Below are 14,212 nucleotides of genomic sequence, written 5' to 3'. Positions count from 1 at the left end.
AAATTTACAAGTCTTAGTGACAAAGAGAAGATCCTGAAAGCAGCCCGGGAAAAGAAGTCTGTAACGTACAATGGTAAAAATATTAGATTGGCAGCAGACTTATCCAAAGAGACCTGGCAGGCCAGAAAGAGCTGGCATGATATATTCAAAGTACTAAACGAGAAAAACATGCAGCCAAGAATACTATATCCAGCTAGGCTATCATTGAAAATAGAAGGAGAGATTAAAAGCTTCCAGGACAAACAAAAACTGAAAGAATTTGCAAATACCAAACCAGCTCTACAGGAAATATTGAAAGGGGTCCTCTAAGCAAAGAGAGACCCTAAAAGTAGTAGATCAGAAAGAAACAGAGACAATATACAATAACAGTCACCTTACAGGCAATACAATGGCACTAAATTCATATCTCTCAATACTTACCCTGAATGTGAATGGGCTAAATGCCCCAATCAAAAGACACAGGGTATCAGAATGGATAAAAAAACAAAACCCATCTATATGTTACCTACAAGAAACTCATCTTAAACCTGAAGACACCTCCAGATTTAAAGTGAGGGGGTGGAAAAGAATTTACCATGCTAATGGACATCAGAAGAAAGCAGGAGTGGCAATCCTTATATCAGATCAATTAGATTTTAAGCCAAAGACTATAATAAGAGATGAGGAAGGACACTATATCATACTCAAAGGAACTGTCCAACAAGAAGATCTAACAATTTTAAATATCTATGCCCCTAACATGGGAGCAGCCAACTATATAAACCAATTAATAACAAAATCAAAGAAACACATCGACAATAATACAATAATAGTAGGGGACTTTAACACTCCCCTCACTGAAATGGACAGATCATCCAAGCAAAAGATCAACAAGGAAATCAAGGCCTTAAATGACACACTGGACCAGATGGACATCACAGATATATTCAGAACATTTCATCCCAAAGCAACAGAATCCACATTCTTCTCTAGTGCACATGGAACATTCTCCAGAATAGATCACATTCTTGGTCCTAAATCAGGTCTCAACCGTTATCAAAAGATTGGAATCATTCCCTGCATATTTTCAGACCACAATGCTCTGAAGCTAGAACTCAATCACAAGAGGAAATTTGGAAAGAACCCAAATACATGGAGACTAAACAGCATCCTTCTAAAGAATGAATGGGTCAACCAGGAAATTAAAGAAAAATTGAAAAAATTCATGGAAACAAATGATAATGAAAACACAACGGTTCAAAATCTGTGGGACACGACAAAGGCAGTCCTGAGAGGAAAATATATAGCAGTACAAGCCTTTCTCAAGAAACAAGAAAGGTCTCAGGTACACAACCTAACCCCACACCTAAAAGAGCTGGAGAAAGAACAAGAAAGAAAGCCTAAACCCAGCAGGAGAAGAGAAATCATAAAGATCAGAGCAGAAATCAATGAAATAGAAACCAAAAAAGCAATAGAACAAATCAATGAAACTAGGAGCTGGTTCTTTGAAAGAATTAATAAAATCGATAAACCCCTGGCCAGACTTATCAAAAAGAAAAGAGAAAGGACCCAAATAAATAAAATCATGAATGAAAGAGGAGAGATCACAACTAACACCAAAGAAATACAGACAATTATAAGAACATACTATGAGCAACTCTACGCCAACAAAGTTGACAATCTGGAAGAAATGGATGCATTCCTAGAGACATATAAACTACCACAACTGAACCAGGAAGAAATAGAAAGCCTCAACAGACCCATAACCAGTAAGGAGATTGAAACAGTCATCAAAAATCTCCAAACAAACAAACAAAAGCCCAGGGCCAGATGGCTTCCCGGGGGGAATTCTACCAAACATTTAAAGAAGAACTAATTCCTATTCTCCTGAAACTGTTCCAAAAAATAGAAATGGAAGGAAAACTTCCAAACTCCTTTTATGAGGCCAGCATCACCTTGATCACAAAACCAGACAAGGATCCCATCAAAAAAGAGAACTACAGGCCAATATCCTTGATGAACACAGATGCAAAAATTCTCACCAAAATACTAGCCAATAGGATTCAACAGTACATTAAAAGGATTATTCACCACGACCAAGTGGGATTTATTCCAGGGCTGCAAGGTTGGTTCAACATCCGCAAATCAATCAATGTGATACAACACATTAATAAAAGAAAGAACAAGAACCATATGATACTCTCCATAGATGCTGAAAAAGCATTTGACAAAGTACAGCATCCCTTCCTGATCAAAACTCTTCAAAGTGTAGGGATAGAGGGCACATACCTCAATATTATCAAAGCCATCTATGAAAAACCCACCGCAAATATCATTCTCAATGGAGAAAAACTGAAAGCTTTTCCGCTAAGGTCAGGAACACGGCAGGGATGTCCGTTATCACCACTGCTATTCAACATAGTACTAGAAGTCCTAGCCTCAGCAATCAGACAACAAAAGGAAATTAAAGGCATCCAAATCGGCAAAGAAGAAGTCAAACTATCACTCTTCGCAGATGATATGATACTATATGTGGAAAACCCAAAAGACTCCACTCCAAAACTGCTAGACTTGTACAGGAATTCAGTAAAGTGTCAGGATATAAAATCAATGCACAGAAATCAGTTGCATTTCTCTACACCAACAACAAGACAGAAAAAAGAGAAATTAAGGAATCAATCCCATTTACAATTGCACCCAAAACTATAAGATACCTAGGAATAAACCTAACCAAAGAGACTAAGAATCTATACACAGAAAACTATAAAGTACTCATGAAAGAAATTGAGGAAGACACAAAGAAATGGAAAAATGTTCCATGCTCCTGGATTGGAAGAATAAATATTGTGAAAATGTCTATGCTACCTAAAGCAATCTACACATTTAATGCAATTCCTATCAAAGTACCATCCATTTTTTTTCAAAGAAATGGAACAAATAATCCTAAAATTTATATGGAACCAGAAAAGACCTCGAATAGCCAAAGCAATATTGAAAAAGAAAGCCAAAGTTGGTGGCATCACAATTCCGGACTTCAAGCTCTATTACAAAGCTGTCATCATCAAGACAGCATGGTACTGGCACAAAAACAGACACATAGATCAATGGAACAGAATAGAGAGCCCAGAAATAGACCCTCAACTCTATGGTCAACTAATCTTCGACAAAGCAGGAAAGAATGTCCAATGGAAAAAAGACAGCCTCTTCAACAAATGGTGTTGGGAAAATTGGACAGCCACATGCAGAAAAATGAAACTGGATCATTTCCTTACACCACACACGAAAATAGACTCAAAATGGATGAAGGATCTCAATGTGAGAAAGGAATCCATCAAAATCCTTGAGGAGAACACAGGCAGCAACCTCTTTGACCTCAGCCGCAGCAACATCTTCCTAGGAACATCGCCAAAGGCAAGGGAAGCAAGGGCAAAAATGAACTATTGGGATTTCATCAAGATCAAAAGCTTTTGCACAGCAAAGGAAACAGTTAACAAAACCAAAAGACAACTGACAGAATGGGAGAAGATATTTGCAAATGACATATCAGATAAAGGGCTAGTGTCCAAAATCTATAAAGAACTTAGCAAACTCAACACCCAAAGAACAAATAATCCAATCAAGAAATGGGCAGAAGACATGAACAGACATTTCTGCAAAGAAGACATCCAGATGGCCAACAGACACATGAAAAAGTGCTCCACATCACTCGGCATCAGGGAAATACAAATCAAAACCACAATGAGATATCACCTCACACCAGTCAGAATGGCTAAAATTAACAAGTCAGGAAATGACAGATGCTGGCGAGGATGCGGAGAAAGGGGAACCCTCCTACACTGTTGGTGGGAATGCAAGCTGGTGCAACCACTCTGGAAAACAGCATGGAGGTTCCTCAAAATGTTGAAAATAGAACTACCTTATGACCCAGCAATTGCACTGCTGGGTATTTACCCTAAAGATACAAACGTAGTGATCCGAAGGGGCACATGCACCCGAATGTTTATAGCAGCAATGTCTACAATAGCCAAACTATGGAAAGAACCTAGATGTCCATCAACAGACGAATGGATAAAGAAGATGTGGTATATATACACAATGGAATACTATGCAGCCATCAAAAGAAATGAAATCTTGCCATTTGCGACGACGTGGATGGAACTAGAGGGTATCATGCTTAGCGAAATAAGTCAGTCGGAGAAAGACAACTATCATATGATCTCCCTGATATGAGGGAGAGGAGATGCAACATGGGGGGTTAAGGGGGTAGGAGAAGAGTAAATGAAACAAGATGGGATTGGGAGAGAGACAAACCATAAGTGACTCTTAATCTCACAAAACAAACTGAGGGTTGATGGGGGGAGGGGGGTTGGGAGAGGCGGGGTGGGATTATGGACATTGGGGAGGGTATGTGCTATGGTGAGTGCTGTGAAGTGTGTAAACCTGGCGATTCACAGACCTGTACCCCTGGGGATAAAAATATATTATATGTTTATAAAAAATAAAATTAAAAATAAATAAATAAATAAATAAATAAATAAAACGGTTAAGTTCTCCGGGAGAATTTAACATCTTCTACTTTCATCGTATCCCAAAACATTTCAGCAATATGTTTATTAAAAGTCTCCAAAAAAAGCTTTCACAAGCACTGAGTACAAGTATACCAAATTCTTAATACTGAAAATAGCACAAAAACCACTCAAGATAAATTGTTTTAAAAGCCAAATGCAGAAAATTCTGTAGTCTATGCCCCCACCTCGTGTTTTAAGAAAGAAAGGAGAGATTGTTGGTGATGGGGTTCAAGGCATGCTACCCCAAAATACAGCATCTTGGCATACAGATTCTTGGAAACTGAAGTAGTTGGAAAAAAGGCAGAGCAAGGTCTTTTTGACCTTTTCCCCCACCCCCTTCCCCTGAAATAGGTCATAAAACCCACTTGTGAGAGATGCCTCCAGAAGAAAGGAGCACCCTCATCTCCAAAGACAGAGATACCAAGAAGAACCCTACAAATAGGTCTTGATAAGTTTTCCCCAGTTTACTACGTTTAACTCTTCATCAAACCCAAAATAACATATTCATGTCTGTTCCTTTGGGTCTTCATTTCTTTACGAAAGCTCCAATATCATGCAAAACTTTTAAGAAATAAATTTGTATGCTTTTCTCCTGTTAATCTGTCTTTGTCAGTTTATTTTCAAACATGGCCAGGGACCCTATGAGGATCAAGAAGAAACCTTTTCCTCCCTTACAGTGACTAAACATAGTGTATTGTCTATGTCAAAAGAAAATTCCTGGAAATTTAAAACATGACCAAGTGAAAAATGCAATTAAAATGCTAGAGGAAGTAAATGCTAGTAAAATTGAGGAAATGCTAGTAAAGTTTAGGAAATCTATCAAAAAGGAAAAAAAAACAAAAAATGGAAAATAGAGAAAATAAAAGAAAACCAAAGGTTCAGTCTAGAAGGTCTAACATATGAAATCAGAGTGCTAGAAAGAGACTAGAGGAAAAATCAAAGTAAGAATACAACTTTTCCCAGAACTAAAGGTCATGAGTCTCCAGGTTCAAAGGGTCCACAGTGGCCAAAATAATGAAATAATGAAATAAAAGAAAACCACACACCAAGGATACTCACAGAAATAAAGGATAGAAAAAAAATCCTAAAAGCTCACAGAGAAAAAGGTCACATGGAATGATACAATGCCTTCAAAACTAAGTCAATATCACAACCTAGAAATATATTCTCAACCAAACTAGCAATTAAGTGTGAACTAGAATAAAGACACTTTTTTAAAACTTGAAAAAAGTAAGAGGGCCAATTATCATATGATATCACTGATTTGAGGAATTTGAGAAACAAGACAGAGCATCATAGAGGAAGGGAGGGAAAAATGAAACAAGACAAAACCAGAGAGGGAGACAAACCTTAAGAGACTCTTGGTCTCAGGAAAGAAATTGAGCGTTGCTGCAGTGGAGAGGGGTGGGAGGGATAGGGTGGCTGGGTGATGGACACTGGGGAGGGTATGTGCTATGTGAATGCTGTGAATTGTGTAAGACTGATGATTCACATACCTGTACCCCAGAAACAAATTATACATTATATGTTAATTTAAACATTCATTAATTAATTAATTTTAAAAACAAAAAGAAAAGAAACAAAAAAAAGAAAAAAGTGACCCTTAAGGAGCTACTTGAAAACATGCTTCAGGCTCCGTGAAGAGACACCGAAAGTAAGGAGAAACCAGCAAGAAGACAGAGCCACTGTAAGTGTACATCTTGGACTGTTCAGGTGATGCTCTGACAGCCAATCTAGCCTTGAAGACCAGGTCAAGAAACCTAAAATAAGGTCCCAAAGCAGTCAAATCCTCAAGCAGGAAAGACATTACCATGACTGTAATCAACCATATTCATGAGAAACCCCTACCTTGGGACCAGCAGAAGACAACTAAAAGAAGGAAAATTATTTGTGTGCGGTCTGTCCTTTCTTTTCAGTTCATTGTACCTAATAAGTAGGCCGTTCCCTGCTTTTCATTCTTTGTTCATGTTGTAGAGTGGGCTAGGAACCACTCTAAACTACCTATAATCTGCATAAATTGGCACCTTCTAACTGCCTTTTCAAAAGCTAACCACAGACTTATTGTCTATATTCCTCAGGAACTATAAATTCCACAAGGGCAGGGATTGTAGCTATGACGTTTACTGCTGCATCCCAAGCACAGGGCATGGCATGTATTAAGATGCTTTAAAATGTCTGTGGTATAAATAAGTGCACGAAAACATTAATACTGGTTATGTCAGCATGTGGTATTATGAGTTTTTTATACATTTCACATTTCTAAATAATGCTTATTATAAAAATTAATAAGGGACTGAGGGTTGCTGGGGAGAGGGGAAGTGTGGAGAGGGTGCTTGAGTTATGGACATTGGGGAGGATACGTGATATGGTGAGTGCTGTGAAGTGTGTAAGCCTAATGATTCACAAACCTGTACCCCTGGGGCAAATAATACATTATATGTTAATAAAAATAATTAATAAAAAAATAATAATTAACAAGGGAAAGCATATAGGTAGCTCAATATTTGTAAAACAAACAAAAAAAAATTTGAATCCAGAATTCTTCAGATGATATACCTGAATTACAAAACATACGGAACTCATATCAACACAGGTCCTTTCTTTCCAATCTAATTCTCAAACAAATTACAAATTTTCATGGCTTCAAGAAGAGAAACAGAACCAGGTTTTTCAAATAGAAATATTGGGGGTCGCTCAGCTGGTTAAGCATCTGACTCTTCTTTTTTTTAAGATATTATTTATTGATTGATGAGAGAGAGAAAGAGAGAGAGGCAGAGGGAGATCAGTGTGGGAGTCAATCCCAGGACTCTGGGAACATGACCTGAGCCAAAGGCAGATGCTTAACCAACTGAACTACCCATGCACCCCACATCTGACTCTTGATTTCAGCTCAGGTCATGATCCCAGGGTCATGAGATCAAGTCCTCTGTGGGGCTCCATGCTCAGGGCAGAGACTGCCTAGGATTCTTACTCTCCCTCTCTCTCCCCGCCCCTTTCCCCTGCTCACTCACACCTGCTCATTCTCTCTAAAATAAATAAAATCTTTAAAATAGAAATATTTTTATAGCCTTTTACTATTATAAATCTTAATAGTGTGCCTGGGTGGCTCAGTCCGTGAAGCATCTATCTTCGGCTCAGGTCATGATTCCAGGGTCCTGGCATCCAGCCACACATCTAGCTCCCTGCTCACCAAGAAGCCTGCTTCTCCCTCTCCCACTCCCCCTGCTTGTGTTCCCTGTCTCACTGTCTCTCTGTCAATTAAATAAACAAATAAAATCTTAAAAATAAATAAATCTTTTCTTTAAGTTTGTTTGTTTTAGTAATCTCTACGCCCAACGTGGGGCTCGAACTCATAACCTCAGGACCAAGAATCAAGCTATTCCAATTAAGCCAGCCAGGTACCCCTTAGAGATTTTAAGTAATCTCTACAAGCCAACATGGGGCTCTAACTTACAAACCTAGGATCAAAAGTCACATGCTCTACTGACTGAGCCACCAGGCTCCCCTTATATTTCTTTTTTTAAGACTTATTTATTTGGGGGGAGTAGGGGCAGAGGGAGAGGGAGATTTTCTCTACCTACCCACTGAGTGTGGAGCCCAACAGGGGCACAATCCCACAATCCTGAGATCATGACCTGAGCTGAAACCAAGAGGTGGATGTTCATCTGACTGAGCCACCCAGGTGCCCCTAAACATTATTATGTTATTGGTAAGTTATTTTCTTATGTAAGTTTGAACCAGTTTTCATGCTGATAGTTTTTACTTGGTTCTCAGGCTTACAACATTACACTGTGTATTACCTTATATTATGTTAATAAACACATAAACTTCACATATTCAATATGAAAAAAAAATTCAACTTCTTTGTCTTACGAAGAACATACACTGAGTACCACAGAAACATTAAAGCTCATTTCTTATTTAGCTTATAAAGCTTATAAAGCTTATAAAGCTCACAGACCTCATGAACCTAAAGAACGAGCAGCAAAATTTCTCAGAGGATAAAACACCCAATAATCCCTATTTCTAGCTTTCAGATTTTTATCAAGTAACCAACTTCTAAACATAATTTATATATTATATTGTTTCCAAATATTAAACCTGAGTTTAAAAACAGATGTTTGAGACAGGAATCAGCACATTTTTTTCTGTAAAAGTTCAGACAGAAAATGTGTTAGGCTTTGGGGCGCCTGGGTGGCTCAGTCAATTAAGCATCTGCCTTCGGCTCAGGTCATGATCCCAGAGTTCTGGGATCAAGCCCCACATCAGGCTCCCTGCTCATCAAGGGAGTCTGCTTCTCCGCCTCTCTCTGCCTTTGCCCCTGCTTATGCACACGCTCTCCCTAATAAATAAAATAAAAACTTAATAAAAAATTTTTTAATATAAAACCTCAGTGAGGGAACACAAAATTATCACTAAAAGAGGGCAGTAGTGAATACAAACATAGGCCAGTGGTGAGTACAGAAGGTAAGTACAAAAGGTGATGTAGCTTCAGTTAAGTAATATCTTTCTCTAGAATTCCAGTAAACTAGGATAAGAAGCATCCCTTGCAAGGTTAACAGCAGAGGCAAGAAATAAAGAATTTACAAATGAATATCTAGAATAAGCTGAAATTATAAATAAACCAAAAGATGGGTTAAAATGGCAGAGTATTTATATATGAGGTCATCTCCCTAACTAAACACATCACTCCCAATTTACTGGTTTCACTGCCCCTCAGGAGCTACCAAAAACAAAACTGGAGCAAACAAATGGCCAGCTTCAGGTATCTACAAACTGATGAAAGGTGTCCCCTCTTGCGAGCAATAGGTAAGGCTAGAGAGGATCCATGTCCCAGCCAAGTAGGATAGGAAAACTTCCAAGCGGAAAACAGAGACTAGTACAAATGCCACAATCAGTACAATACATCTGGGCACACAATGTGAAGGTCAGAAGGAAAGACTGCAGCTCGGGATATCTGAAACACAGCCTATAAATGACTGCAATAAGGAACCTAACACGTATATCCTATTCCCTGCCGGGAGTTAAACATCCTTTCCTCCTACTCCTGTTGTTCCTCTCACTTTCACTTTCTTCACAGAACTTGATTCTCTACAGATGACTGAAAGGTGTGGCCATCAAACAAGATAAGGTACTACTCCACTTTTATCCTCAGTTTGTTTCCTTTGCTCAGACTCCTTCATTTTTTTTATTTTATTCTCTGCTCTTCTAGCCTGCATGTTGAAGTCAAGATAACTGCAACTCCACAAAGATAAAAGAAAAAAATGTTTTTAATTCTGCTGTTATCTACATGTAAAAATGTATACCCTGCTCACCTTATAAGGACGGCTCATATCAAAACAAAACCAGAAAATATCAAGTGTTGGCAAGGATGTAAAGAAATCAGAACTCTTTTTTTTTTTAAGACTTTATTTATTTATTTGACAGAGATCACAAGTAGGCAGAGAGGCAGGCGGAGTGAGAGGAGGAAGCAGGCTCCCTGCTGGGCAGAGAGACCTGATGCGTGGCTCGATCCCAGGACCCTGGGATCATGACCCGAGCCAAAGGCAGAGGCTTTAACCCACTGAGCCACCCAGGTGCCCCAAGAAATCAGAACTCTTATGCACTGTTGGTGGAAATGTAAAATGGTACGGCCACTATGGAAAACAGCTGGCAGTTCTCAAAAAATTACAAATAGAATTACCATATGACCCAGCAATTCCACCTCTGGATATTTACCCCAAAGAACTGAAAGCAGCGTCACAAAGAGGTATCTGCAACCCTCAGATCACAGCAGCATCATTCACAACTAAAACATGGTAGCAACACAAGTGTCCAATGACATGAATGCATAAAGCAAGTGTAGGATATACTTACAATGGAATATTATTCAGCCTTTAAAAGGAAGGAAATTCTGACATATGCAACATAAACCTTGATGACATTATGCTAAGCAAAGTAAGTCGGCCACACACACAAAAAAAGACAAATACTTCATGATTCCACTTACATGAGATACTTAAGAGTAGTCAAAATCATAGAAACAGTAGAATGGCGGTTATGGGGAGTTAGTGTTTAATGGGTACAGAATTCCAGTTTCACAGGATGAAAAGAGTTATAGATATGGATGGTGGTAATGGATGCACAATATTATAAATGTATTTAATACCACTGAACTGTACACTTCAAAATGGTTATGATAAAAAAAAATTTCTTTTTTTTAAAGATTTATTCATCTATTTTAGAGAGGGCATGAGCAGGGGGAGAGGGGTTGAAGGAGACAAGGACAGAGAGTCCCAAGCAGACTCCCCACTGACCGGGGAGCCTAACACGGGGCTCCATCCCACAACCGTGAGATCACGACCCGAGCCAAAACCCAGAGACGGCCATTAACAGATTATGCTACCCAGGTGCCCCCAATGATAAATTTTGTTATTAAGTATTTTGCTGCAAAAAAAAAAAAAAAAAGTATGCCCTGCTAGAGAGCAGGAATTATGGTTAGCAGAAATAAAGAAATAAAAGGTTGCTTCATTTTTTTCTTGGCTCCTCCACCAATACATATTGGATACCACGATGCTATTGTCAAATTGAACATATTTACTATTTCCTGAACCTGCTCCATTGGACTAGTTACCATTTTCCTGCCTTACTCCTATTTTCTTAACCTAGAATGCCCTATATGGTTGCCCCTCATTTCAGTCTAAAATATTCTACACTTTCTTCAAGAGCAGCAAAAATGGCATTTCCAAGAACCTGCCCAAAAGAGCTATTGCCTCTTTCTGTCCACAGTAGCTTACTCAGATCTCTATTTCCAAATACTACAGCAACCTTGTATCATGATTGCTTGTGTGTTCTCTTACTGCAGAAGAACATGCTCAAAGACTTCTATATAAATATCCTGTTTGCTTTTTATGCTTTCTCAAAAATTAGAGGGATGTTTGTAACTCAGTGTTGCTTAAAAGGTAAGTGAAGATTGGAACTAGATGTCATCTAGAACCCATAGTTTCAGCCCTAGGTCAAAAAAAACAAAGGTTTTTTTTTCCCCTTGGTATCTCAATTGGCTATACAGAGGCTATTCTGCAAAGCACAGGCAAATAAATCTTCTGTTCTACTCCCAGCACCAACTGAGCCATGCCAGCTCTTCAACTACTTCAAAATTACTTCAGCTCTTCAAAATTCCTCAGAAAACTGAAGTATTCCATCCTCAGAAGACTGAAAGCAGAAGAGCAATACTTAGATATTATTCATCAATATATTCAAAAGTAAGTAAGAGAGTGTTTCCAGGCAATGTCTTCTCTGGGTAGCCTGCAATTCTTACCTCACTACCAAGCAAAATAATCATACCGTCCACCTAAAGAGCAGTAGCCCCCAGTGTTTGGAGTTCCTAAGATATTGCCTATATACGTGCTGTTCTTACTTCTTGGCCTACAGTCGCTCATCTTCATCCCCCTTACAGGCTTAGCAAACACCTCAAAATCCCAGGTAAGAAGTCAAATTCTCTAGGAAACCTTTTCTGACCACTTGGAGAATAAGATTTGATAGAAACAAAAGGCATTCATTAGTCTTTATGATATCAATTAAAATTAGAATAGGGGTGCCTGACTGGCTTAATCGGTAGAGCACACAACTCTTGATCTTGGGTTTGTGAGATCAAGTCCCACACTGGGTATATAGAGATTTCTTTAAAATCTTTAAAACAGGGGCGCCTGGGTGGCTCAGTAGGTTAAGCCTCTGTCTTCCGCTCAGGTCATAATCTCGGTCCTGGGATCGAGCCCCCAACAGGCTCTCTGCTCAGCCAGGAGCCTGCTTCCCCCTTTCTCTGCCTGCCTCTCTGCCTACTTGTGATCTCTGTCAAATAAATAAATAAAATCTTAAAAAATACTTAAAATCTTTAAAATAAAATAAAATTACTCAGAATGTCTAGGATCACACCTGAGATAATACCTCTAATATTTCCATGAGACAGTCCATTTACTTTTTGTGAAATAACTGTTTTGCCTCCACCACCCCCACCACGCCCCCACACCCCCCCCACGGCCGGATTCAAGTCCTATAAACAAAAGCAGTTAGAAAAAAAAAAAAAAAAAAAAGAATGCCTCTTAAAGCCTAAGCAGTTTCAAAACAAATAGCAGATGCAAAAAACGGATGAAATTTCAACGCCATTTTTAATCAAAGTATGAGTTTAGACTAACTAGACTTAGACGCCCTGAGCCTGTTTCCTATTCTTTAAAATGGGTGTCCACCTAGTACAGTTCCTCACAGAAGACCCACAAAAATCGAAAATCATTTTTATTGTCTATCTCTAGAGTATACTTCGGCACTGGATTCATTCAGGTGACTAGCTCTCAGTCTGAAACTGTGTTGTTCAATGGCCACAGGTAACTACTGGTCACTTGAAATCTGGCTAGTACAAAATGACATGTGCTTTAAGTGTAAAATGTATACATTTCAAAGACTCGGCGAAAAAAATAAAATACCTTATTAACATTTTGTATGTCGATTACATGAAAAGAGATAATACTTTGGATCCACTGGGTTAAATGTAATAAAATTAATTTCATCTGTTTCTTTTTAACTTTTTTTAATGTGGCTTTTAGAAAATTTAAATATGTTTAGCTCTCATTACATGTTTACTGGACAGGCTGACTTATACTTTGACTTCAAGCTAGTAAATGCGCTCTTTTAACTATACCATGCACTACTTGACACGGGTTCACTCCGGCGAATCCTCTACCCGCTATCCCAGCATGCAGTGGCTCACTTTAACACTCCCCACTTTCACAACCTCGGAAAGCTAGACTTAACAGCTCTTTAATTTTAATTTTAATTAAATTAAAGTTGGCACAGATTCGCCAAAGCAACTCGAAATTGCTGCCCACACAACAATAGAGAAAAAAATCGAGAAAAAGCCCAGAGTCCTGCCTGTTCGTGTCTGCTCCGGGGCAGGGAGCTTGAGCAGAAAGGGATCACCCTTAAGAAAGTGAGAGGCGGCGACGGAGCGAGCTCCCCGCATCTGAAGAAGTATAATGTAGAGCCCACGGAGTGGAGGTGTAAGAAGGAAAGCCTTCTCAGCTTCTGGGGTGCCAAATCTGAGAGCGGAGGGGAAGGGGTTTCGCTCAGCGGCCGCAGCTGCGGGGAGGACGGATACCTTAAGAATCCCCCTCATCTTCGCCAGAAAAGGGCGGAATTCCTCGAGTGACACCTCGGGATAGAGCTGGCTCCGCAGCAGCTCCTCCGTGATGCCTTGGTGCCCATAGAAAGCTTCCTGGGCCACGCCGTTCAGCAACCCACTCAGAGCTTTGGAGCTCTCAAGCTCGCCCGCCATTGTCAGCAGCAGCCCCGCCCCGCAACAGCTGAGCGAGGGCCCCACTACGGCACCCGGGTTGGGCCTAAATGTCTTGGGCAAAGGCGCTCGGGACAAATGGCGGCCAAGTTCCACCAGAGGTCGGTATCGGCAGCTATCAGCTTTGCTCCGCAAAACTCATCCCCTTAGGTTGCCACCAGGGAGCCATCCATTCAGTTCAGAAGAATCACTTTACTTACTGATTCCCTTCATCACTGCAGGGTCTGCTGAAAGGAAAGGTCTACTTGATGGAGATCACTTGAGATGGGGAACTATCCTATGAAGGTGGCAGTTTAACTTTGGAACGGCTGCATCTCATTCCAGGCCTTACCAATCCGCTAAC

At 39.6% G+C, this 14,212-nt stretch overlaps 1 protein-coding gene across 4 annotated transcripts in view; it reads right to left on the bottom strand.

Moving 5' to 3' along the window:
* The window catches only part of LOC111148075 (copper metabolism domain containing 1), a 268,820-nt gene extending 254,949 nt beyond the window's left edge, over window positions 1-13,871 (bottom strand). For all 4 annotated transcript variants that reach the window (XM_022504464.1, XM_022504465.1, XM_022504463.1 and 1 more), the window contains exon 1: window positions 13,675-13,871. In XM_022504464.1, the coding sequence (XP_022360172.1) occupies window positions 13,675-13,851 (177 nt within the window). In that variant the 5' untranslated portion in view covers window positions 13,852-13,871. The remainder of the gene's footprint in view (window positions 1-13,674) is intronic.
* Window positions 13,872-14,212: the final 341 nt, after the last annotated feature.

This window comes from Enhydra lutris, unplaced genomic scaffold (assembly GCF_002288905.1).
Source record: "Enhydra lutris kenyoni isolate GAN:26980312 unplaced genomic scaffold, ASM228890v2 scaffoldscaffold18, whole genome shotgun sequence".
Lineage (NCBI taxonomy): Eukaryota > Metazoa > Chordata > Mammalia > Carnivora > Mustelidae > Enhydra > Enhydra lutris.
The sequence above is the reverse complement of the archived record's forward strand: the minus strand, read 5'-3'. Positions and strand labels throughout refer to the sequence as shown.